We start from the raw sequence: 27,290 nt of genomic DNA, 5'->3' as shown, positions 1-27,290 counted from the left end.
CTATGTTTCAGTGGGCCCCGCCAATGGGGATTATACGTTGGTATTTTGTGGACCCTGCCAGTGGGGGTTGTGCGCTGGTATTTGTGGACCCTGCCAGTGGGGGTTGTGCGCTGGTATTTCTGGACCCTGCCAGTGGGGGTTGTGCGCTGGTATTATGTGGACCCCGCCAATGGGGGTTAAACGTTGGTCATAGTCGAGGCTGTTGAGTTACGAGTGTTTTGAAATCGAATCGGATTTATGATTATATTATATGTGAATATTTGAAATTATTGGATTTGCATTAAATCAACATGAAATATATTTTTATGTTTAATTGTAGCATTATTCCTGAAAATTGTATAATATCTGAAATATCTGGTTGAGATATTTGTTACTTACTGGGCTGTCTAGCTCATTACCTTTCTTTCTATTTTTCAGATTCAGATAATTAATTTCGAGCGTGGGAAGAAATATTGGGACAGAACTTTTAGAGGCGAGATTTAGCATTGTCAATTTCATTGAACTTAGATTTTTATTTTTAGTGAAAAATTTTATTGGATGTAAGACATTTGATTTAATTACTTGAATTAAAGTTGAATAATAATTATTTGAATTTATTCCGCTGCGATGCATTGATATCGTGATGAGATACCTTGCATGCTTATGGAGAGAATTCTTCATGAGTATGCGGCGGTTGCCGCGACCCTCGATTCACAATCTCGGATCGGGGGCGTGACATATGTATCTCGTCTATTCCACTTCCAAAGGGGTTATAGAAGCATCAAATCTGACATAGCAGCTCTTTGATACCGTACTTCCAATTTTAGCTTGTGATACTCTCAACCTGTAAACAGAATTAACAGATTATGGTCGAACGACCATTTTTTTTTTTTTTTTTTTTTGAACTACGAAGTTTATGGATGAAGACATTGAAGTTCATGGAAGTTTGGATTAAGATTTCTAGTGATATACGTCAGCAAGACATTTTCTGAATCTTTGTTTTTTTTTTTTTTTTTGGGTAAGAAGAATCTTTGTTTAAATAAAGATTCATTTACAACACTTAATTCTTTGTTTCAGCATGGGCTTTTTCTTTTCATTAAAAACATTGACTTCTTTGTTTCAGCATGGTTTGACACTTGTGCTGGCACATCTACCAGCATCGAAGTTGAATCCTTGAGTGGAACATGTATAAAGAACAATGTCACTCCAGCATGTGATAGTCTTCAGCTCTTTAAATTAACAATTTTGTACCCCCATCCAAAAAACAATACCCCAAATAGATGGGACTAAGCTATCAAGTTGCCATTGGAACATTACAAAAAGCTTCTCCTGACACTGCAAGAATTCTAGTGCGATCTGCAGATCTAACTTGACATAGTGACAGACAACAATGGATATACACAGGAGAGTGTTACACTGATGCATAGTGTGTGTGATGTTTCATGCAGCTCGAGCATCAGAATTAAGGAGAGATACATTGGAAAAACATATACTAGAGACGGATTCTGAGACATGCACACGGCATATTAGTCCCATCTGTTCTGCTTCTAATTGCTGATGAAAGATGATTGAGATGGTCATTATATGGACTAGTGGATCACCTCCACTTGCACCTAAGCACGATTCTCACAGGCCGGTGCCATTGTATGGTTGTATGCCATAATTCTTAGTGGCCACTGTCCCTGAAGCTGGCTGCTTGGACATAAATCTCATACTCTAGATGATGTCTCTGCTATCAAGCAGAAGTGCACATATTTTAAGTTCTTCGACCCTGATTTGTACGACCTTAAATCTTGGTGCAAGAATCTATTTTGTACTTCCATATGATACCTGGGGGTCACATGAAGACAGAATGTTAGGATGAGCAGACTAAATGAACCTTAGAACATATAATAGCAATTATGAAGACATCGAAAAATAATTGCAGATACAGCAAAACAAAGGAGTGACATGCATCCGTTACTGCAAATTTTAGTTTCTTAAGCATGATAGAGCAAACTGTGGTGAAGAAATTAAAGAATCATTTATACCAACATATTGATAAGTGAGGCCTTCAGAAGAGTAAGCCCAAATACAACACAATCCATCCAGCCATGGAAAATACTGCAAAGATATGAACCCAGAACAAGACAGAAGCAGCTTCCTTTCCGCAGCCCCTTAAAATGGCAACCGCACCTGCAACCAAGTTTTATGAAATATGTAAATACTGATGGATTTATTTCCTTGTATTCAACACACCAACAAATTACAAGTTGACTTGTTAAGAAACTGGGGAAAAAACTATCTAACCACCATATATCAAGGCTTTAAACAAAGGGTGCTTTGCAAGTTTAGGCCCTTCTCTTACACCTGTCTGTGAGGACTTGCAATGAAACATCTTTAAACAAAGATGTTTCGTGGATTTCTGATCCATGGAAAACTTCAAGTGGATCAGATATGTGTTATACTCTAACTGCATGTTAGTTCCAAGCATCCAAGGCTTGGAATGTAGGAAAGACATCTAACCACTTTCGCAAAAAAAAGGGCTATTATATAGAGCGACACTACGCAGTTCGGCCAAACATAATCTTTGAAGTGTGATATCGTACCGGACAGCACAGAGGTGGGCATGCTATGCTGGAGTAGAAGGACAAATTTGAACATTTTGTCACCCTTTGGTAGGAATCCTAGTTTATCAGCTAAAGTGACAATGCCAAGACCTGCCGGAGGAACCAAGATCAGCCGCCCAAATACGATAGCAGCAGTTGTGCGAAATCCAAGCTTTGCAGTTCCTGCACCCGGACCTGAAGGAAATAAACTATTTAGTGAAAATTGCATTGTACTAGCTCCAATCAACAAAAATCAAGTATGTTGCACCTCAGGTACAAGGTAGGCACAGTTAAGAATCAAGAGATTGTCAACACTAACACTGCTGATTAGTGGTTGTAGAACAATAAGAGGAATTTTAGACAACTTTTACGACCCCTGCATGCAGTTCACAAAACTGGAGTATCAGCGGCTAAACAAAGTCCATTAACATGAGAGGAGTATAATAGAGATATATTAGATGGAGCGAGATCCATAGAAAAAATTGGGCTGTCATCCAAATAGATATGAAGACATGAATGTTCAAAATTGGTTCACTTCAGTCAATCCTGCAGAAATTATGATTTATGTTGGTTGCTTCAAGTTTGCTTCCAAAAACATGATTAATACCTGATTACACCCATTCATCTAGCCATTCTTTTGACATTCTGATTATTCATATCAGCTTCCTCAAATTCATACTAAAATGACTACTCAAGAAGATTCTCAACTTCCACTTTGGAAGAACCAAAAATCGGAGTTTCCACCATACCATCTAATGGTAAGAACAAATCGCATGCTTGCAAAACCATTGCCATCATATGCCATCTTATCTATAATTTACTCTTAATTATTAGCCTGTTGAAGGGCCCATGTGCTTAAGAAAGGTTTTAAAAGAATTGATAGACTGATCTATGCATGACATAAAGGCCACACAAGCTTGTAGTAGTTATTATAGAAGAGTTAAGCAATCCCAGAAACAACTGTGAAATAAGAACTGCAATTCAAAGTAATTAAATGTATTACTTTGAGAAAAATTAAGAAATATTAGAAGATAGATGAGCTTACCATCAACAAGGTTACCGCCCAACGCAAGCAAAATACACGGAATCATGGCTTCCCTGAGAATAGGACATTATTGTTAGAAATTTCCATAAATTTTATAACCAAGTAATCCTATTATCAATTGGACAAGATCTTTGCAATAACCATCATTTTTTTAAATACCAAAATAAGGCCCACTTCCTTGAATAAGGGTTTATGTATTTTGCAAATTAATCAACATTATTATAAGCAATTATAGGCAATCACATTGCAATCCATAATACAACCATTCAAAATCAAGTCAAATGAGTCCAAAATGTTCAAACTCATTATTGAAGAATTACATAATACAATATGTAATTACAAAATAAAAGAAGCGAAATTCTATTGTGAAGCATTTAATAAAAAAACATGAAATGTTTAAGAATTTAACATACATCTAGGTCAAAGTTACAGCATCACTTTTGACAGATCATATCTCCTGTAAAATGATCTCATGATATTTTTGTAAGTCTAAAGATTTCAGCAAACTATTTTTTATTTTTTTCATATCACTACAAGCAAGTAATAATATTATATTTCCAAATGCATTTAAAAAATTATTATTTTGTATGGCACTTTGTTAAGACCTCATATACATTGTTGACCCCCTCCCTAAGAGCTTAGGCTTTGGCGTTCTGGTAGTTACCTATCATGGTATTAGAGTGAAAAGTCCAGGATTTAAATCCACATTCAGGCCAATTTTTCTTTATACGACCTGTTTATTGAGTCTTTTATTCTCTTGACTCATTCCCATCATTGCTTTAATCATTCTTAAGTTAACTCTTTACAAGTTGTTCTCCACACCTTCATACAAGTTTCGAATCTTGGTATCAAGTACTATACCAATTTAGTACCAAATCGATATGGTACAATATGGTACCGCACCCACACTCGGCACATAGAAGTATACTACTATGGTACCGGTTCGCTATTTCTACTTTTTGTTTTTCAATAATTTTGATCGACATGGTTATTTTGAGGTTTACAAATCTCGAGTCTCCTCTTAACTTGTTCAAATCCTCATTTTAGGCCAATTTTTCTTTATACCACTTGTTTATTATCTAAAGTCTTTCCTCTTCTTAACTTGTTCTTGATTGTTACTCGTTCTTGACTCTTTACTGAATCATTGTTGTCATGTTTATGCCTTCATGTGAAAAATTTAGGCCCGTAAATCTTACAAGGCAAAGGTGGCCAAGTGGTTGCATTTTTGCCCATAGATCTTCCAAAGACAAATGTAGGAATGATCCTATTTATTAAGAACAAAGGAAAAAAGAAAGAGGGGGCTTAGACATATCCCCCCTCACAGACCTGTCTCAGCACCAACATCAAGCCTCCATCCCTATTGTTCATTAGTTAAACCGGAAACCTTATCAGTAGGTCCACATGTACTACCAGTTTCAGCTCACTGGTTAGACTCAATATCTTCACCATATTTTATCCAAGCATTCTCTGTTCTCTGCCATACTTACTTGTGCTCCCTTTCATTTTAGGCAAATTAATTCTCAATTTCCATTCTAGCTTATGGACCTAGTTTTAAGAAAGTACAACAAATTGCACTTTACATCATGCATCAAAGTGGATGAGTCTAATGTATTGAATTACTTTTCAGCAGGAATAGTTAGTTTGGTTTGGTAACTTGAATTAATCATGTCTCTTAGCCACCATCAGGATTGAAAGATTTATTTCCATTAAATAAAAAATATTATTTATACTACTAAAACAGCTCGTATGTTATGAGATAAACCAAATGAGAAGATATGATACCCGAGAATGAGGCAGCTGTCGGTGAAAAAGAAAAATGGAGCATCATCTGTAAGGATCAATTGTTTTAAGAAAGGTACAGCTCCAATAACAATTGCCAGGATCTGTTGCAATACGAATGGTACAATTATTCCAATAAAACCAGAAATTATATCCAGTCATACTCAAAAAAGCAAACCTATAACAGAAGGAACTACATTATAATGAATATTTAATGGAAAATGACAAATTTCACAAGAATCAGAATTTGTTTTATCAACCATAAGAAAAGAGGATGGCTGCTGATTGTCTCAATCCCTCTATGAGCTATTTTTCCTTTTTCATGCATATACATTTGGACCTTTTGTGTAGTGCGGGAAAAAAAAAAATCTCAAATAAGGACAATCACATTATGCAGCACAGTGATATCATTTAAAATCTTTTCCAATTCTCATCAACATCTACTCCTCTATGGAACAAAACTCTAAGTTGAAAAGGCTTTAATTAAGACTAGCAGAGTATGACTGAAATTTCATGGTACAGGTACTGAAAATATCAATCATAATTTTATGTGAAACAGACTGCTTACAGAAGCAATTATCGGGGCCTGAAAGATCTGTTTTAGCTTCAATTTTTCAACAAGATAGCGTAGCTGGCTGACTATCTGCATCAGGAGTTTCAGTGATTAAATATCGGGGGAAAAAAAAGAGCAAAAAAGAATTCTCGGTAGAAAAAGTATGATAGCAATTGCAACAATCATGAGATAAATTATCCAAACAAAATTTGTTTTTCGAAATAACTGCCAGATTGGTAACTATCTCATAACAAATGTCTCGGAGAATGAATAGCTAGTATTTAACAAACATATCTAGCAAAAATGTACCAACACTTTGTCAGCGGCATTTTTCCTTGTGCTTTCCAGATGAATCATATTAAACTAACAAATTTTCAACTTTAGCATGGCTACCATGACAATCTGTGTATGTGATTGTCCTGTTGTCAGCGATAACAATAGTCAATACCGCATTACTATTACATAGGCATGATGCCATGCACAAGTAAATAGGATATTTTCACATGGAAAAGGAAAATGGTAGATCTGAGCAGCATATAAATTTCAATGCACATCAGAATAGCGCTCATGCACCCTTGCTTGTCTTCCCACAATTTCATTGTGAATGTTAACACCATCCTAACATACCTCACACTTAAGTTCCCTTTGGCAATGTGTCCCAGATTTACAATCATTTCACAAGGGGGGAATTCAACTCCTGATCGCTGGATTGAAAGATTGATTACTGTCTTTTCCCTTTGGCATACAGCATCCCTTATCATCAAAAAAAGAGTCCACCAATAAAAGACTCTCTTGACCTGAATGATATCATGGTCACAGATGAGTTAGTGACCATGAATATTATGCTCTAAACATACATCCTTCTCGATGTAGTAGTTACACAATCATTGGGCCCAACAGCGATGCTGCAAGAATTAGCCAACCCGAATTCAGGCCTAATTCCAGTGCGATCCAGGGATACTTTACAAGATGCCTCTTAATGAAGCATCAAATGATTTAGAGATGGCACCCATGGTCAAGGTTTTAAATCCCATGGGATGAGACTGTCCAGGGATTTTCTGTGAAACAAAGCATACCACTGTCCTATCCCATCCCATCCTAGGATGTCTCGATAGAGACACTGGGAGAATGGGAGGACAGTACCCTGTCCCGGCATTCTTCAGGGAATCACACTGTTTGAAAGCAAGCCCATGATATGGTTGAACAAGCAGGAAGAGATGGAGGCAAATAAGGAAGTCCTAATAAAATAACATGGTTCCTTGTTAGCATGCAAAGCTTCTCATTTGGAATTACGAGTACATTCTAACCTGAGTTTCTCTTGTTGGATCTTAAAGACTTTCATTAAGAAGTTTCCGATAATAATATTTAAACTAGTAAAGTCAGACTTTACAAGTCTGGTTATAATATGCATAATTTTGCTTTCTTATTTTAATTTTCATGAAGTTATATCTACCAATTTTACCTTATGTAGTTTTATTTACCTGGATTTAATCAGCAGGTACTTTGAACTTTAGAATCAACCAGATGACAATAAATACATAAAATTCCATTCTAGAACTTAGATAAAGAGGCACACCAAGATTTATGGTCGACTAGGTAACTAACCTAATTTGGCCCAAAATGAGCTTGGTGTAATGCATGTAAATGGCTTCAGATTTTATGTATGCCGTGAAACTTGATCCGAGTTCGAACATGCAAGTTGAAATTAGACTCCATATGATTTGAATTCATTATAAATAAATGAAATCATGGTCTCTGAAATTTATTTTGGGAATTGGGATCCACGCATAAAAATGATCCAGCTCTGCTAATTAACAGTTACATACTAAACAAAATTATGCCACAAAAACTTTTTGCCATGTTCAAGCAATATTTAACAGAATTATGCCATGTTCTCAATGCGGTAGAATATTTGCCATGTAATCTAAGCAGTGCTTAAACCTTTTGTTTAGAGATCAGTCTCTAATAATGACAAGATCAAGAACCTAAAAACCTGCAATAAACCCCCCTTAAAGAGGGCACTTCTTCAAATTCCCTGGTTCAGCTAAGAGATGACATCCTTTTGATATGTCTTCAAATAGGGTTTTTGTTGAGACTAACTTGCTAAAAAATACATAATACTTAGAATTAAAAATTAAAAATACCATAAGTAAAAGAAGCATATGGATAAAGAACTCGGGCACACATGTATGATCTTGAATCATGGATTTAGAAGTACAAGAAACACTAGGAAATAATCTTACTTCCCCTCTTTTTGAAGACTCTAATGCTATTGTCTCAGGCTCCTCTGAAGTTTGTAAGGGCACTTGCTCGGGCACAGCATTAACAGGAGCCTTAGTTGGGAGCTTCTCCTCTTCAAGGCTATCAAATGTTTCTCCAGGAGGTGGAGCAAGCATCTGAAAAACGAAAGTGTACACAACAACTGCACCAACCTGTTACCAACTTCAAATTTAAACATCTATATTGTAAATGAATACAAGGAAAAATGATAAATTGCATTATGCCTGCTGCTCCTGATACTTTTGTGATTTTTGATCATTATCTCCATGAACCAAGCAGGGTTTCCCTCTCTCTTGATGATGATAGTAGTAATAAAAACAATAAATGGCATTATGATGGATGATCAAAAGAATAACCGAAAACTTTTTGTTTATCCATGAAGCTGGCAGACTAACACATGAACTCATGCAAATGAGGATTTTCTAGGCCAGTATAAGCTTATGTCTGTAACATTACCAAAATGATTCATTATTTCAATGACTGAGGTGTACGAAGTGATGAAATGGAGCATTAACCTCCTACAAATCATTGAGTCAAATTTAATTCATGTACTGCATGAGCACATTATTCAGAAGAAACCTAAAACTCTGGAGCATCAATGACACTTGACCATTTTTCTTTCCCAGCTCTCACTATACATATTCAAAATGGCCCACCAAAAGCCAGCATCAAACTTCATTATTATATTCAACTGGGAACACAACAGCTAAACCATAGAGATTCATCAGCAAGAGAGTGTGCTACAGGGCCTCAAGAGAGTGAATTATATACTGTACAGACATTATATTATTCATTCCAAAGTATACATCCTAGTCAGAATGTAAAATTGATGACTTTCTCTGAATTACAAAAGGAAGTTTGACAAAGGGGGTGCATAATATTTAGATGCAGGAGCATTCTAGGTTTTGCTTGGAGATCAAGGTTTAATTCAGATGTAGAGCATGTTTTGATAACCTTTAACAATATTTATCTGGTGACCTAACTGAAAGAGGGGATAGACCCAGGGTTTGCCATCAAACCTTGGATAGACCTAACTATTCTGAACAAATTGGATCAGCTTAATCTGTCAAGCATGTTCATTGAAAATCATCTTCATGTGTACAACCAAACACATCAATGGACTACACTAGTTATGACATATCAAGAGATGCTAATAGAAGCTGTTCTTAGTAACTATGTTAGCATCTGAACATATCCACTTTTGGGGATTATGAACATAGCCAAACACCAAGCGGAGAATTGAGATAATATACATAATATTTACAACTTCCTTGCTTTAAAACAAATCATATTTGCATATTTACTAGTTTCCACGTATATATCTTGTTTGTCACATTGTATTCTATCTACTATTTCTCCACTGATTGTTGGAAATCTTTTGATCTCAAGCTGAGCCGCAACCAACCCCGGAATCAAAAATGTGGATCACTGACACATGAGAAAGAACTAGTAATGAACTGTGATCCAGATATATTCTGAAACCTATTTCATACATATAATAACCTTTTCTTTCCCAAAAAAAAAAGAAAAAGAAAGAAAGAAAAGAAGGAATATGGTAGAGATATTGCCAATAATCACGAAAACAACCTCAGTACTCAAGTAAAATTTTGGATTTATAATTTATGTCATTATGAAATATCAGTAGGTGGAAGGTTAATTTTGGTACATAAGTAGCACACTCATAGGCATCCAGTTATCTAATTACTATTCAGATGAATCCATATATAGGCTATTGGCGTATTTTATAGAAAATAAGATAACTCTATGGAGCTAAGTTGGACCTTTATAAATTTATTGTATGTCTTTCCGGACAATTTTTTTATTGTGTTACATTAGACCTTCCCATATAAAGGCATTGTAACATCATGAATCAGCAATGTTATTTTTCCACTTTTTGTGATATGGACTGCCATTTTATATTCTACCTTTTCAGCTGCTAACACATCTAATGAACACAAAAAAATTTCAGCTAAACAGAAAAGAACCTTTTGCTTCATGATTTTGAAAAATTATCAAATCTGCTCCATTTTTGCTTCATTCTATAGATAAACATGCATTAGATGACACTACAGAAAATGGGAAAAATGTTCGGAACAAATTTCTCTTTTGCCTTCATAAAATGAAGTGGAAAAAGGTCAATTGTATGAGCAAAAATACCACAGAATAAGAATGCAATGCTGTATTCCCTCAAAAAAATGGACCACATTTTATTAACTGATACATAACTATGAAATTTGCATCTGTTCATGATAAGCTTTATTGATCTAAAGAAAGAAACTCTCGCTGTCATATTCACTTACTGAAAAAGATGCGAAAAAACCTGAACCATTAACTTTCAGAAAAACGAATCGCACAGGTTAAGGAGACAAGCAAACATGGGTCCACAACACTTTATTGACAAAAGTACTTGTGGAGCAACAAAAGCAAAGAAATTAATAATTTTTGTAATTGTGCTTAAGAAGAGAGTCAGGACTTACCCACTGTCCAAATGCAATATATGCATTTCCATCTTGGCTACATTTGTTAGGGTCACCAAATGGATTGGATTCATCTCGGCATAAAGCTGCAATAAGCACGAGAGGTATATTCCCAATGTTCCCTGAATTCAGAATAAATGATTCATTAGTCAAAAGAATGCATACATCAGTGGAATGTTGGTAGGACATAGGCCACATGTCATTTATGGGGAAGAACACATTTTCATGCATAACAAACAGTGAAGCATGAAATACTACACTTTTTTAGTGCATTATTGTGAAGAAAAAGGCACCAGTAAATATAATAATCAGGTTAATGGTTGCAACCAAGAGATCCATTACTGAGACAAGAAATCACTAGACTGAGGTATGAAATAGCTTAGCTTCCAACACGTGGAAGTTCACAACATGCCATCCTAATTGTTGCAGCAAATAACCCTCTTTAAGAAAAGCTGAGATTCACATGAAAAAAATAGCATAATAAAACACTTCATCATGCAGATAATGGCAACATTTAAAAAAAAAAAACCGATCTCAATTATAAATATGCACATGAACTCTTTCCAATTAAGCAACTAACATTTTTATTTAAAAAGCATATGATATTTAATCAATGATACAAACACATAAAACAAACCCAATGTGTATTTGTTCCATCCAGAAGAATTGCATGACTGTCAAACCAGTGATAATGGCAGATTCAATTTTATAGCATGATTCAATGTATGTTATTTATTAAAAGAGAAGTTCAAGGTCCATAATGCATTTATTTAGAAATATAATACAAACACAACAAACCACCCCCTCACACTTTGACTACCGATGCCTTCAGTTGCATATTATGTGATGATTGAAAAAAGGTTGCTTAAGAAATGCTTTGCTTCCAAGGATTAATCCCTAAAACTTATTGTTGACCGCATAAATAAATCTCTCAGAAAATATTATATGTTAAATCCTACTGATCTCATTATTTTTCGCTTTGATTCATCTAGTCATGTCATTTATCTAATAATCTATTTCTTTATGAAAGCAACAGATCAAGCATAAGCAATCCTCCCTTGTTATTTTCGTTCATCTGTTTAATTAACTTTCAGGCAATGTCCATACTAAGTGTCAGTCCTAGACATCTCATTCTCCAGAACACTGAGATCCACAACCCAACGTTTCAATTGCACATGCAGTGCAAACGCCAAACACATTATATTCAAATTTAAACTAAAGAAGTATAAAATGAAATATCTAAAACATCCAGATCACTCAGTCACTATTGTATATTTGATATGCTGACAAAGTGGAAACACAATTATGGATACAATTTGAAAGGAGACGAAATAACAATGCTTTTTGTCATACTCTGAAAGAAACTTACCAATTCCAATGTGTATGATAGTGAACTTGAAATATGGATATGGGGGTCGAACAACACATGCGACAAGAAAACCTATTAAGCATCCTGATATTGTAGCCATAATGATATTGACAGGAATATACCACCTGCATTCAATACATTATTAGTTCCATGCTCATAACTAATTTATATTTACAATTCAAAAATAAAGAAGGAACTAGTATAATATCATATAAATTTATGATACCATAACACCATCATTGGAAACAAAATCAAAAACAAGAGGAGAAATGACAATATTATAAAACCAATCAATCACCTGTTGTTACAAACTTACAATGTTAAGGTGTTGCATATTTTTAAAAAACCAACTGCTGTATCAAGAGCATTAGGCAGGAGTAAAACAAACAGAAATTTGCCTGTTCAATATAAAGATTATAAATAACTTTCTGTGTCCAGAAAGTATCCGAGTCCAGAAAATTAAAGAGAATAAACCATTTGCAAAGTAAAAATGAGCTTCAATGCTGGGAAAAAAAAATTGGCCAATAAAATTTGCAAAAAAAAGGTACAAGAGAATCCCTGTAAACGTCAAGTCATATCAAATGCTTTTTTTTCCAAAAATAGTTCTTTAATACAAGTATTTGTTATTGGACACCGTCCCTCCAAATCCACCCCCAATAGAAAGGCGGGAGGGGGGAAATGGCATGCTTCAATAGAGGGGTAGGTTTTATTCCCACTAATGGTCTTTCACATACCCTAAATTACCTTTGCCATGACTTCACATTTAGTCAAAACTGGTTTGACTTTAAGAGTGGAAAAGATTCTAGAAATGTTATAAAGCATTCACTGATATATGTCGCCAGCCACCTATCGACTGCTTAAGACTTAACTTTCCACCTTAAGGTTGAGATATGTTTCTAAAGTTGCAAATATTTTGTGACCTTTGGCACCAACTTCTCCCTCTTTCATTAATACATGTACGAATACTTGGTTATTAAAAGAAGATCCATTAAAATGCTTGCTACAAAACTTCATATTTCATGAACAAATCAAGAAAAAACTTATAGAACAACATCACATACTATCACAGATTGCTTTAAAAGATAAATCGAGAAGCATTCTTACCACTCCAATAAATTTTCTAGAGTAATTGCTCTTCCAAGTTGAGAAAATATTAGACAAGGAAGGAGGAGAGTAAAGACTAGCTGCAACATATATCAAAACAGGCTGTTAACAACCCTGATGAAGAATATGGCAAAAAGTTGGAAAGAAATCAGAAGTTACTAACAAATTAATGATCAAAAAAGCAATACTCTAATGAGCATGACTTATGAAACGATAATGCCAGAAAACAGTTTGGCTCTATTTATCAAAATAAAAGCACCTAAATGATGACTGGACTGTCTGCGTGTGCCTGTAAACTTTTTGGTAGTGTTTGAATACCCAAATTTTATTCCTAGAATAGGTATATGAATTCTCCGAGAATAGCTATTCATCCTTATTATTCCAGATTTCTGTTTGGTTGGAAATCTGGTATTCCACCTTTATTCTAGTGCAATTAATGCAGTGTTATTCCACTTGATGTTCAATATGACCTAGAATAATCAATTCCATGGTCCACCATAGAATTGGTATTCTAGAATTAGGGAGGGTTGACCGGAATTGCTAAACCAGAATGGCCCACCACCATTTTTTCACCTGTTTGGGGGAATAAGGTGGAATAAGCCCTTATTCCACCCAGAATTACCCAACCAAACACTACCCTTATGTCTAGGTTATGTATATAAACCAAAATATTGATGGTCACTTGTTGCTAGATGCATATGGCAAGATGGGAGATTTTATTTGCAGTTATTGGAAGGTCTCCAAAAATATCTTACAGTCTTTGAAGTCAAAAAGGAAAGGTGAATATAAAACACATTAACATGCAATGAAAGGAGTCCCTTGAGATACATCTTACTAATTATACACATGGGACCCAATTAGTGGAATGGTAGTGTTTGAGCAAAAGAGTTGCACTACTATGGTACTTTGAGGGGCACAGGATGGTCTACAGTATCAGCTTGAAGAATTGCCTACAACAAGTGAGATGGCTTCTGAAAGGCACATAATCCCAGTGATGGTTAGACTACACCAAAACATTGCATTTGCACTGACCTGAATTTGGTGGACCCCACCTGCACTTACTTAATGGACAAGATCCATGAGAAGGTCCCCATCATGGAAAATTTAATCACTATAAGAATCAATCAATTTAAGGAGTCACTCTTAGCATCCAACTGATGACTCAAGAAAATTTAAGACTATGGCGGGTTGCTGAGAAAGTGTTGTTAGATGTGTGCCCTAGATGCCAGATTGGCTGATACATTCCTTTACAAATGTAAGGGCAAATTTGTAATTTTGACTATAAATGAATAAAAGGGTTATTCTACTATCACATTGTGTACATTATGTCTGTGATACATCCTTTGAGTTAGTAGGAATGTTAATTCATATTTTCAAGAGTTGAAAATTTAAGGCATGAATTTACATAACTCATAAACAGCTCCTGACCATAGGATCATCACGAGGATGGTGATCGATCCGGAAGGTTGGTGTACGATCGCTTCCTTAGGATAGATGCGTCTTGAGTCTACGGTATAAAGACACCGGAGCGAGAGTACAGGTATTCGTTGAGAACGAGAGTACTGAGCGTGACCACCTCGAGCAGTCATAAGGAAGTCTACCTTCTCGTCGATGACTAGCTCGATGCTGCAGCTGTGTATCTAGTTCTTTGACCTGAGATGCATCGACAGTTCACCTTGAGTGTATTATGTTTGACTACACCATAACTCGATCTTCTAGCCATTCGGAACCCTGAAGTGTATGTTGGCTGTAGCATATTCATTGTAAGAACCAGATTGCATCAAGATAGGATCTATCAACCTCGATAGATGAGAGGAGTAGTCCTATGATGATCGAAAGATCGAGTCCTTAAGCCCATGGCCATGGCAGAGTGAAATAATGGAAAAGAGTTTTTCATTAAAGTTTCACATCGGATTTGGATCGATCGATTGATTCATATGACTGATGTTGGGTTTGATGAGTTCACCTTAATCCTAATTCAGTCGGGACTCATGATAGAAGAACTCAATCACACAGGTAGCTGCACCGAGAGGTTCGTCTTCATTTCTGATGGGTTGCCACCATATACTGCTAGGTATCATTGGTGAATTTTGGAAGCAATTAGAATGATCTTGATGATCGATCATTTTAATTGTCTGAATTAGAAGAGTTCTGGTCCATCGAAAAAAGTTTCGATGATGTCGATGATGAGATCACGACATATCTCATTATCATACGGAAATGAACCTAACTGAATCACACAAACAAGAGTTAGGATCTGGATGTCATCAATTGAGCTAGCCCAGTTCGATTGATTTGGATTAGATCCAATTAGGTTCAAAAAAATCGTGCTAGCACACGATTGAGCCTAACTTTCTCCTTGTGCATTCTTTTTCATCTCGACTGAGCCAAATGTGATTTGACTCACCCAGAGAATCTTGAGAAGATTTCTCTCAGTCTGACTAGAGCCAGTCCTGCTCAGAAAGGACTTGTCTTAATTCATGAGATGAATTTAAGACAACACCTGCTAATTCCTGTCACCTGCCATTTCCGTTTTAGGATATTGGTCAAACGTTGACCCATAGACCTTGGACTGAAGGCCACTTGGCAAGAGGTCATTGGAGAGTTTTTGTGGAGTGTCCACATGCTAATTTTACCCTTAAAGTGGGTGTCAGGATCAGATTAGGCGTACGCCCCAAGTGGATAAGAATAGAGTCCCATAAGATGAGGACTCTGATCCCTTGATCGACTTGGACTGTGGGGCGCCAATCTCACTGTGCTTATCCAGTGTTAGCGCCAATAGTGATGGAAATTGAGGAGATTCTTATCTGATATGATCAGATGACATCACTCCACCAATCAGAATTTTTTCAGAATTAATTAGAATTTTCAGATTGGTCGAATGATGTGGCACTGCATGGCGCAGCAGGGTCTATTTAAACCCTGTCTGCGCCTAGTTTTGTGATTCTGCTCAATACCCAGCAAAAACGAGATTTCCCTCCACTTCTCCACGTCCCCTCTGCTCCTCTCTTTCCCCTCTTCACGTCCAAGAAGTTGGACGTCCATCTGGTGCTTGTCCAAGACGTGGTGGCTCTCTGAACAGAAGGCTGCAGGGATTTGTCGAGAAGCTGCTGCTCCAGCTTCAGAAGATCTTTTGAAGATCTTTCAGATCAGATCCAGATCTGATTTTTGGAGCAAAGATTCGTGAGGAGAAGACGATCCAGATCCTGCTCGAGTGGATACCGGTAGAGGCCAGGCGACTGCGTGGCTATTTTAGAATCTCGGGTGTTGCTGCGATCGTCTACAGGATAATCTAGTTATCCTAGAGGTATTTCTCTATTCCTCAAGTTATAGATTTAATTTTAGATTAAATATCAGATAATAAGAATCAGATCTAATAGATCTTAGATCTGAAATATCGTAGGATATTTTTTTTTTTAAATATTCCGTCCCAGATCTCATTAGATCTGAAAGATCCTACAGGGAAAAAGACGGTTTTTCCCTTCAACTGGTATCAGAGCCAGGTTGATGGCTCTATTTCAGATTTAATTTAGATCTGATTTTTATTTTTATTTATCTGATATTAATGGATTTCAGATGTCACATCAGATGTGATTGGATCTGAAATCAGAAAATTTAAAATTAAATCTAAGTAGATCTAACATGTATGAGATGCATGACTAGACTAGGAATAGTTTAAACTATGAATAGTCTTGAAGTTTTATGTTTTAATATGATTAAAATATAAATTAGATCTAATTTATTCTCTGATTTTCTGATGTTATAAATGTTATATTCAGATCAGAAAATAGAAAATAAAATTTAATTAATTCATAAGATTGATATGCTGCATGTCTAGACTAGTTGTAGAATTGTTCTAGTAACTGTCTAGAATAGATTTTATATTGAATAGTTTAATTTAAATCTTATTTTTCAGATGTTACATGTGATGTATCAGATCTGAAAGCATGCTAATTAGATCAGATTTTAATACATGAGATGTATGCAAAGCATGTATAAGTTAGATCTGAAATTATATATGTGATATGTAACTTAGATCTAATTAGTTTTGTAGTTAAATCAATATTTCTGATTAAGGTGTTCCTCATGACCGTCCGGTCATAAGAACAAAGTAGGGTTTAAGATCCTCTCCTCCCATTCAATGGGGTGTTCTTATGGCGTGTAGGGGTACTGCGTGTTCATCCTTAATCAGAAATCAAATTTACTTTTCTACAAAATCCTAGATCCTGAAACCCTATGATTTATTTATATGTTTTGTTTGTGAACCCAAGACTTAATTAATGAATTAAGCTTATGAAATTAAATTAGGTCTAAAATTGAGAATTTCATATCTAAGTCATTTTCATAAAATTAGGTTCGGGCTTGGGTAGCTCAATTAAGTCTAGCGGTTGATCAAACCGAATCAAAAGTTGGTTATGTGGAATCATGAAAGCTAATAATTGACCAGCCTAATAGAATTAAGTCTAGATCAAGGTTGAATCACATTCATATGTGACTCGATCAAGTTAAGACCTAATTTGGCTCAGTGGTTAGAGCCTGGATTATAGGCTAACTCAATTGGTTCTGGTTCGACAATTTGGTGTCTCAGGTAAGTTGGACAGATGCGATCGATTGATTTTTAATTGGGAGCTACTCGACTCGAATGCGTTCTTGTCAAGTTAATGGCATATCCCTCCCACCGGTCTCACTTACCTGGCCATATGTGTCGACCCAGTTCTGATTTGAGGTGGCTAACAATTCGAGCTAACCCATGCCACTAGGTTAGTCATAATTGTTATGACTATGTCAAGTCAAGTTTAATGAGATCTAAATCAAATCTTCCTAAGAAAATATTAAGTCTAAGATCTTCCACCATTGTGGATGTGCGGGCCCTTCTCGGGGTTGATTGTTCTCGACTGGTTATAGTGGTTCAGTTGCACCGGAAAGACGCAACCATGTCCATTAGGCATTGGATGCTACGGATTAGAGGATGGGTTGTGTTCAATATTCTGGATACGGTGAGGGACTCAATTAGGAATCTAGTTCATGCAAATGGTGGGTCAAACTTAACTAAGGATTAGAGCAATATTCCGAACACGGTGAGCTTCATGAACTAGAGACCGAGTTTTAGGTGCACCATGATTAGAGAATCATTGGACAAGAGTTGTCCACTCATCGGTTGACCCATCACCAATAACAGTTAGGTGAGGTGATGAGCCAGTCGGTGAGACCGCACCACCCACTAGAATCACTAATCACGGAAATTTTCACATCTCTACCTAGGGAGTGTAGGGATCTGAGAAAATAGTGGGAGCCTAATTTGTTTAAAAATGAAACCCCTAAATAAATTGGTTAAGTCTGATTACAAAATCTAACTAGAAACTCTTGACTCTCTATAGGAAATATGTCTGCGTCCAACCCCCTGATCAAAATACTAGACACCCACAGATTGACTGGACCTAATTTCAAGGACTGTTTGAGGAACTACAGAATTGTTCTGAATTTCGAGAAACTGACTCATGCCTTGAACCAGGACCCATCTGTCATACCAGCACGTCCGACTGCTGAACAGAGAGCGTCTCTAGAAAAGTGGACGGATGACGATAACAAAGCCAGGTACTACATGTTGGGTGCCATGTCTGATGACTTGCAATGCCAGCATGAGAACATTATGACTACCCACCAAATGTTGGCTCACCTACAAGAGTTGTTTGATGAACAAAGTCGCGCAGTCAAGTATCAAGTCTGCCAAAAATTTTTTAAGGCTAAAATGCATGATGGGCAGTCAGTTTAAGATCATTGTTTGACAATGATCAAGGATCTTGAGGAGCTTGAGAAGCTCGGTGTTATCTTAGACAAGGATTTTCAGATTGATGTGATCCTTCAGTCTTTGTCTGATGCATATGGTCAGTTCATCATGAACTTCCATATGCATAAGATACAGTGTACCTTGGCTGAGTTAATGAACATGTTAGTTACGGCTGAGCTTTCTTTGAAGAATTCAAAAGGTTCAGTCTTTACTGTGGAGCGAACTTCTTTCAAGAGAAAGTCTTTTGGAAAGAAGAAAAAATCTGCGAAGAAGCAGAAGGTAGATGGGAAGAAGAAGAAGACGGAACCGAAGAAGAAGGCTGCTGAAAAGGAAAAATATTTTCACTAAAATTCAGACGGCCATTGGAAGCGAAACTGTCCTCAGTACCTGGTTACCCTGAAGAACAAGAAGGATGATCCTTCTAGAGGTATGCTCGTTATAGAATCTAATCTTACGGTTTTCTCTGCATCCAGTTGGGTACTTGACTCTGGTTCTAGTGCTCATTTGTGCACTTCTATACAAGGTCTTGAGGAGAGCAGGAGGCTGAGGGATGGGGATATGATCCTACGCATCAGAAACGGAGCAAGAATTGCTGCTGTGGCCATGGGAACCTACCCTCTGCGATTACCGTTAGGATTAGATTTAGTTCTTAGAGATTGTTATTATGTGCCTGCAGCAAGCAGAAATTTGATTTCTGTTTCATGCTTAGCACAAGAAGGCTATGTGATTAGCTTTCATAAGAACCATTGTAACATATTTTATAAAAATAATAAAGTTGTAAATGATTTTCTTATTAATGGTCTCTATCAGCTACATATTGATGTATCTGTATTTAATATCGAGCAAAATGTGAATGCCATAGGAATTAAAAGGCCTAGAGATAGTCTAAATAATAGGTATCTGTGGCACCTAAGGCTAGGTCATATAGCGGAAGACAGGGTTAACAAATTGGAGAAATCCGGACTATTGAGTCCATTGACTTCCGAGTCATATCCAGTTTGTGAATCATGCCTTTAAGGCAAAATAACCAAGCTCCCTTTTACAGGACATTGGGAAAGGGCTACAGACCTACTTGCCCTAGTACATACAGATGTATGCGGCCCATTTGATGTGACGGCTAGAGGCAACTATGTCTACTTCATTACCTTCACCGATGATATGTCTAGGTACGGGTATGTGTTTCTAATGAAACACAAGTCTGAAGCCTTTGAAAAGTTCAAAGAATTCAGACATGAGGTAGAAAAACAAACAGGAAAGCCCATTAAGGTTCTTCGATCAGATCGAGGAGGCGAATACCTTAGTCGGAAGTTCCTAGACTATCTTAAGGACAATGGCATAGTCTCTCAATGGACTCTACCTGGAACGCCACAACTCAACGGAGTTTCAGAACGGAGGAATCGGATCCTATTAAATATGGTCCGTTCCATGATGAGCTTCACGGATCTTCTTGAGTTTCTTCGGGGACATTGTCTCATGACAGCAATATATGTATTGAATAGGATTTCCTCTAAAACCGTTCCTACCACACCGTATGAGATATGGCATGGTAAGAAGCCAAGTCTGAGTCATCTCAGAATTTGGGATTGTCCGGCTCATGTCAAGAGACAGCAGGCAGACAAGTTAGAGTTCAGGTCTTTTAGAGCTCGGTTCATAGGATATCTTAAAAAGTCATTAGGATACTATTTCTATATTTCGGAAGATTACAATGTGATTATGAATCGACATGCTATTTTTTTTGAAAAATAATTTATTCAAGATGGTGGCATCGGAAGAATAATTAAGCTCAAGGAGAATGTCTCCCAAGAGCAACGAGCTAAAGAACCTGAGGAACCTAATCAATTAGAACCAGTCCTAACACAACCTCTTCCATCTCGTAGATCGACTAGGGTTTTCCGTCTTCCTGAAAGGTACTTAGGTACTTTACAAGAGGAAGTAGAAGAAATGTTCCTCATGAAAAATGAGGCTCATGGTGATGACCCCAAGACCTATGACGAGACGATATCAGATATCGACTTCGAGAAATGGTTAGAGGTAATGAGATCAGAAATTGACTCGATGCACTCAAATCAAGTCTGGACCTTGGTAGATCCACCTGAAGGTATTGTACCTATTAGGTGTAAATGAATCTTCAAGAGAAAGATAGGTGCAGATGGGAATATGGAGATATTCAAGACTAGGCTCGTAGCGAAATAGTCAGCGCGAAGGCATTGACTATCAGGATACCTTTTCGTCCGTAGCCATGTTAAAATCCATCCGCACATTGCTTGCTGTTGCAGCCTATTTCAATTATGAAATATGACAGATGGACGTAAAAACGGCATTCTTAAATGGACATCTTGAGGAAGATATCTATATTGAACAGCCGCTTGGTTTTACATCCGGTGATGATGATCACAAGATCTACAAGCTGCAAAAGTCCATTTATGGACTTAAGCAAGCATCTCGAAGCTGGAATACTCGTTTCAATGATGTGATCAAAATGTTTGGTTTCATCAAGAATGAGGAGGAACCATGTGTGTTCAAGAAGGTCAGTGAGAGCGCAGTTGTCTTACTCGTACTGTACGTAGATGACATCTTCCTAATTGAGAATGATATTTTCATGTTGACCTCGATCAAAATATGGTTGTCTAAGGAGTTCTCTATGAAAGATCTAAGAGAGGCATCCTTTATAATGGGTATTAAGGTCTATAGAGATAGACCAAATAGGATGCTGGGACTTTCACAGAAGATGTACATAGAGGAGGTGCTAAAAAGGTTGAGCATGAAAAACTCCAAAAGAGGTTTAGTACCTTTTAGACATGACATTCATCTCTCCAAGAAGATGTGCCCTAGCACACTTGAGGAGATTGAACGCATGAGCAAGATCCCTTATGCTTCGACAAAAGGGGGCCTCATGTATGCCATGCTATGTACACGACCTGATATAGCCCATGCCGTGAGTGTGACAAACAGATATCAGTCGAATCCAGGCGAAGAGCACTGGACTTCTGTGAAATGTATCCTTAAGTACTTGAGAAAGACTAAGGATATGTTTCTAGTCTTTGAGAATGGAGAACTCCAGGTTCAGAAATTTACAGACTCAGACATTATGTCTGATATAGATGATCGAAAGTCGACATCTGGGAGTCTGCTCATTTGCAATGGTGGTGCAGTTAGCTGGAAGAGTTCTAAGCAGACGGTGATTGCTGATTCCACCATGGAGGCAGAGTATATTGCTGCATCGAAAGCTGCGAAGGAGGCATTCTGGTACAAGAAGTTTGCCGCAGAGCTTGGAGTGATGTCATCGGATGCCATCCCTCTTTATTGCGACAATAATGGCGCCATAGTCCTAGCTAAGGAGCCAAGATCTCACCAGAAATCCAAGCATATCGAGCGACGATTCCATCTGATCCATAATTATCTCGAAAAAGGTTATGTCGAGATTAAGAGAGTCAACTCCATAGACAATGTGGCAGACCCACTGACAAAGCCATTAGACCAGTAGAAGATCGAAGCCCACCTTGAGAAAATGAGACTTAGATATGTAGCCAATTGACATTAGGTCAAGTGGGAGTTTGTTAGATGTATGCCCTAGATGCCAGATTGGCTGACACATTCCTGTACAAATGTAAGGACAAATTTATAATTTTGACTATAAATGAATAAAAGGGTTATTCTACTATCACATTGTGTACATTATGTCTGTGATACATCCTTTGAGTTAGTAGGAATGTTAATTCATATTTTCAAGAGTTGAAAATTTAAGGCATGAATTTACATAACTAATTCATAAACAGCTCCTGACCATAGGATCATCACGAGGATGGTGAGCGATCCGGAAGGTTGGTATACGATCGCTTCCTTAGGATAGATGTGTCTTGAGTCTACGGTGTAGAGACACCAGAGCGAGAGTATAGATATTCGTTGAGAACGAGAGTACTGAGCGTGACCACCTCGAGCAGTCATAAGAAAGTCTACCTTCTCGTCGATGACTAGCTCGATGCTGCAGCTGTGTATCTAGTTCTTTGACCTGAGGTGCATCGACAGTTCACCTTGAGTGTGTTATGGTTTGACTACACCATAACTCGATCTCCTAGCCATTCAGAATCCTAAAGTGTATGTTGGCTGTAGCATATTCATTATAGGAACCAAATTGCATCAAGATGGGATCTATCAACCTCGGTAGATGAGAGTAGTCCTATGATGATCGAAAGATCGAGTCCTTAAGCCCATGGCCATGGCAGAGTGAAATAATGGAAAAGAGTTTTCCATTAAGGTTTCACATCGAACTTGGATCGATCGATTGATTCATATGACTGATGTTGGGTTTGACGAGTTCACCTTAACCCTAATTCAATCGGGACTCATGATAGAAGAATTCAATCACACAGGTAGCTGCACCGAGAGGTTCGTCTTCATTTCTGATGGGTTGCCACCATATACTGCTAGGTGTCACTGGTGGATTTTGGAAGCAATTAGAATGATCTTGATGATCGATCATTCTAATTGTCTGAATCAGAAGAGTTCTGGTCCATCGAAAAGAGTTTCGATGATGTCGATGATGAGATCATGACATATCTCATTACCATACGGAAATGAACCTAACTGGGTCACACAAACAAGAGTTAGGATTTGGATATCATCAATTGAGCTAGTCCAGTTCGATTGATTTGGATTAGATCCAATTAGGTTCAAGAAAATCGTGCTAGCATACGATTGAGCCTAACTTTCTCCTCGTGCAATCTTTTTCATCTCGACTGAGCCAAATATGATTTGACTCACCCAGAAAACCTTGAGAAGATTTTTCTCAGTCTGACTGGAGCCAGTCCAGCTCAGAAAGGATTTGTCTTAATTCATGAGATGAATTTAAGACAACACTTGCTAATTTCTGTCACCTGCCATTTTCGTTTTAGGACATTGGTCAAACGTTGACCCATGGACCTTGGACTGAAGGCCACTTGGTAAGAGATCATTGGAAAGTTTTTATAAAGTGTCCACCTGCTAATTTTACCCTCAAAGTGGGCGCGCCAAGATCAGATTGGGCGTGCGCCCCAAGTGGATAAGGATAGTCCTATGAGCTGAGGACTCTGATCCCTTGATCGACTTGGACTGTGGGGCGCCAATCTCACTGTGCTTATCCAGTGTTGGCGCCAACAGTGGTAGAAATTGAGGAGATTCTTATCTGATATGATCAGATGATATCACTCCACCAATCAAATTTTTTTCAGAATTAATTGAAATTTTTTGATTGGTCGAATGATGTGGCACTGCATGACGCAGCAGGGTCTATTTAAACCCTGTCCGCGCCTAGTTTTGTGATTCTGCTCAATACCCAGCAAAAACGAGATTTCCCTCCACTTCTCCACGTCCCCTCTACTCCTCTCTCTCCCCTCTTCACATCCAAGAAGTTGGACGTCCATCTGGTGCTTGTCCAAGACGTGGTGGCTCTCTGAACAGAAGGCTGCAGGGATTTGTCGAGAAGCTGCTGCTCCAGCTTCAGAAGATCTTTTGAAGATCTTTCAGATCAGATCCAGATCTGATTTTTGGAGTAAAGATTCGCGAGGAGAAGATGATCCAGATCCTGCTCGAGTGGATACCGGTAGAGGCCAGACGACTGCGTGGCTATTTTAGAACCTCGAGCGTTGCTGCGATCATCTACAGGGTAATCTAGTTATCTTAGAGGTATTTCTCTATTTCTCAAGTTATAGATTTAATTTTAGATTAAATATCAGATAATAAGAATCAGATCTAATAGATTTTAGATCTGAAATATCGTAGGATAATTTTTTTTTTAAATATTTCGTCTCATATCTCATTAGATCTGAAAGATCCTATAGAAAAAAATGATTTTTTCCTTCAAGTGTAGTAAAGAGATACAAGAAAAGGACATAATTTTCTCCATCTAGGCACACTTACTCCTATTCTCATCCATTTTTATCTCCTCATCTTTATCAACAATCGTATATAGCCCAAATAGTGGTACCATCAGAGGCAATGAATAAAATGCAACTTTCTTTACCTGCTGCTCCCTCTGTTCTCCTAACCACGTCAATCCATTAGATTCCTTTTTAACAGGTTTTCACAAAATTCCAATATGTTCTTAAATATCAGATTGACCTCTCTCTCTCTCTCTCAGTGTGTGTGTGCGCGCACGCGTGCGTGCCCGTAAATAAGCATTTACTATATTTTGAGAGAAAAAATATATTAGCTTTTTACTGCAATTTGAAGAAGTGAGATCCAAACTAAGTAAAGTTTTCATGAAAGAACAAAGTGAGAAGGAGGGAAGAACTTTTACTACTATTTTTCTTTTATCATAAAACTATTAATAGAAATGAAGAATTTAAAAAAAATTAAGTTCTGCTTACCCCATTAAGAAGCTTACGGCCATTTGCAGGAAGGATATCTACATACTTGGAAGCCATGAGACACCCCATAAAGCATACCGTGAAGACCTTCGCAATAGGCAGAACAGCAAACTTCACCGTCGTAAAGAGGGATTCCCCTCCGCCACTCTGGGTTTCCATCAGCATGGACAACAGAGTCTTCTCCATTTTACCTCTAATGAATCCCTGAACCCCAGAGACGTAAATGTCTACGGATACACCACACAAACTCCAAAATCACCAACACAATCGTGAAAACTTTTGGAATCTCGAATTCCAAGAAAACGCTCCTCCAATACCGTAGCTGTAACAAAACCAATTCTAATCCTTACTCCTGCAAGAAAAGCAATCACCTTTTTAATGAAAAATTAAAAAAAAAACACTTTTTTTTTTTAACTAACAACAAGTTCAGCACGACATAGTAGAAATAAGGAAACTCTAAAACAATATATGAGAAATCGCATAACGTACACAAATACACAAAATTCTATTAATGCAAGAAAATTTCCAGTAAAATCTTCATATTTTCGTTAGAAGTTTACAAAACTATGGGCAAAAAAACTGCAGAAACAAACATCAAATCCTCGAAAGAATCTCAAATAACCAAAAGCTTCATTCATCCCCAAAAAGATTTATCCTCTCTCTCTCTCTCTCTCTCTCTCTCTCTTCTTGGAAACAAAATCCTTAAAAGCAAACCACCGCCAAAAAAAAAAAAAAAAAAGCATAAACATAAACATAAAGGTACAAACAAAGAACAACGAATTCGGTTTCATCCCCAGAAATATGGGTAAAAGATCTCCATTGCTGACTAAAATACTTCACTAGCACACACAAGCTAACCGACAACCGAGGGAAAAAAAACCTATACTTCAATAATACTTCCCAAATTCTCGAGCTCTAGACCTATTCCTCTCTCAAACAGTATACCTGGACAAGAAGAACTCAAACCAGAGTAGAAAAATCCTCTTCCACTTCCAAAGTTTAGAGAATGCTCGAATTTTTATTCCCCTCTCGGAACCCTAAAACAATTGATCTTGGAAGAGGCGGGAGGGGGGAAGAGTATGCCGAGAGATCTTTCGAAGATTCGCTCGCAAGCTTCCGGCGAGTCCTCTCCAACGGCCAACAACTTGTTCTTGTAACACTGAAACCCGAGAACCGTTCCCGTATATAAAATATATACGGACGCGTGGGAAAGTTCTGGATTGCCTCCGGAAGTTTTAGTAAATAACGATTTATGCTACTGCGTACCGGATCGAACCAGCTGCCCATAAAAAATTTCTTCTGAGGTTACGTCTCAGTGGACCATGTTATCTCTCTTTCTCCAATTTGTCCACGTCCTTTGGCGTCTAGCGGCAATGCATTCCTTCGTACATGTACCCAAAAAAAAATCTTCTTTCTACTCTTTTTTTTATGGTAGAAACCTCTTCCTTTAGAAGATTTTTTAACACAAAATATTAAAATAAAAAATTGTTAAATGGTTCAAATCCACGGTTAGTGCGTAGGATGATTTTCATGTCCATGATAGGCCTAATCTATTAAATAATTTTTTTAATAAAAAAATTTATTATTAATTTTATTTTAAATAAAATAGATCTATATAAAAATTATAAAAAAATTAGAAACAAAAAAAATAGAGAAGCCTAACAGCCCAAAAAATCTACTACAAGCCATTTATAACAAATCTTTCCAATTTGAAAATAATTCACATGCATATCCAATAGTCTAAATTCAAAATTTAAATGGAATAGTTAAAATTCACACTCTCCTTACACAAGTGGCCTGATGGAGCTATCAAACCCTCTCCTCCATTCATCACTTTTTAGCCGCTTCTGCCATATTTGTGTCCATCATCTGACAATCATTCTCCAAGCATGTTGATTGCTAGACTTCATCTTCTTGATTTTTCTGACTATTTGCCAAAAAAAAATAAGAGAAAAGAGTGGGAGAGGGGGTGTGAAGAGTAGAA

The 27,290-nt window shown here is 37.2% G+C and overlaps 1 protein-coding gene across 3 annotated transcripts; it reads right to left on the bottom strand.

The window, feature by feature from the left end:
* Positions 1-1,193: 1,193 nt before the first annotated feature.
* LOC105052332 (protein PIN-LIKES 6) lies at positions 1,194-26,533 on the bottom strand. 3 transcript variants are annotated; one of them, XM_073244570.1, is made up of 12 exons: positions 26,390-26,533; positions 25,307-25,658; positions 13,175-13,254; positions 12,071-12,195; positions 10,702-10,823; positions 8,188-8,376; positions 5,960-6,034; positions 5,395-5,495; positions 3,613-3,665; positions 2,568-2,762; positions 2,010-2,154; positions 1,194-1,809 (listed from the first exon to the last, which is right to left on the bottom strand). In XM_073244570.1, the coding sequence occupies exons 2-11, from the start codon at positions 25,490-25,492 to the stop codon at positions 2,033-2,035; spliced, it is 1,248 nt and encodes a 415-aa protein (XP_073100671.1). In that variant the 5' UTR covers positions 25,493-25,658; positions 26,390-26,533; the 3' UTR covers positions 1,194-1,809; positions 2,010-2,032. The 3 variants fall into 3 exon arrangements, with proteins under 3 accessions (XP_073100671.1, XP_073100670.1, XP_073100672.1); XM_073244569.1 differs by having other exon boundaries at positions 26,252-26,483; XM_073244571.1 differs by having other exon boundaries at positions 2,014-2,154; positions 26,252-26,483.
* Positions 26,534-27,290: the final 757 nt, after the last annotated feature.

This window comes from Elaeis guineensis, chromosome 10 (genome assembly GCF_000442705.2).
Source record: "Elaeis guineensis isolate ETL-2024a chromosome 10, EG11, whole genome shotgun sequence".
Classification (NCBI taxonomy): Eukaryota; Viridiplantae; Streptophyta; class Magnoliopsida; order Arecales; family Arecaceae; genus Elaeis; species Elaeis guineensis.
The sequence above is the reverse complement of the archived record's forward strand: the minus strand, read 5'-3'. Positions and strand labels throughout refer to the sequence as shown.

Coding starts and splice junctions, on each gene's coding strand:
- LOC105052332 (XM_073244570.1), bottom strand. CDS start 25,492: ATGGAGAAGACTCTGTTGTCCATGCTGATGGAAACCCAGAGTGGCGGA. Junction 13,255..25,306: donor GCCGTAAGCTTCTTAATGGG/GTAAGCAGAACT, acceptor TATATGTTGCAG/CTAGTCTTTACTCTCCTCCT. Junction 2,155..2,567: donor GCCCACCTCTGTGCTGTCCG/GTACGATATCAC, acceptor ACTTGGTTGCAG/GTGCGGTTGCCATTTTAAGG.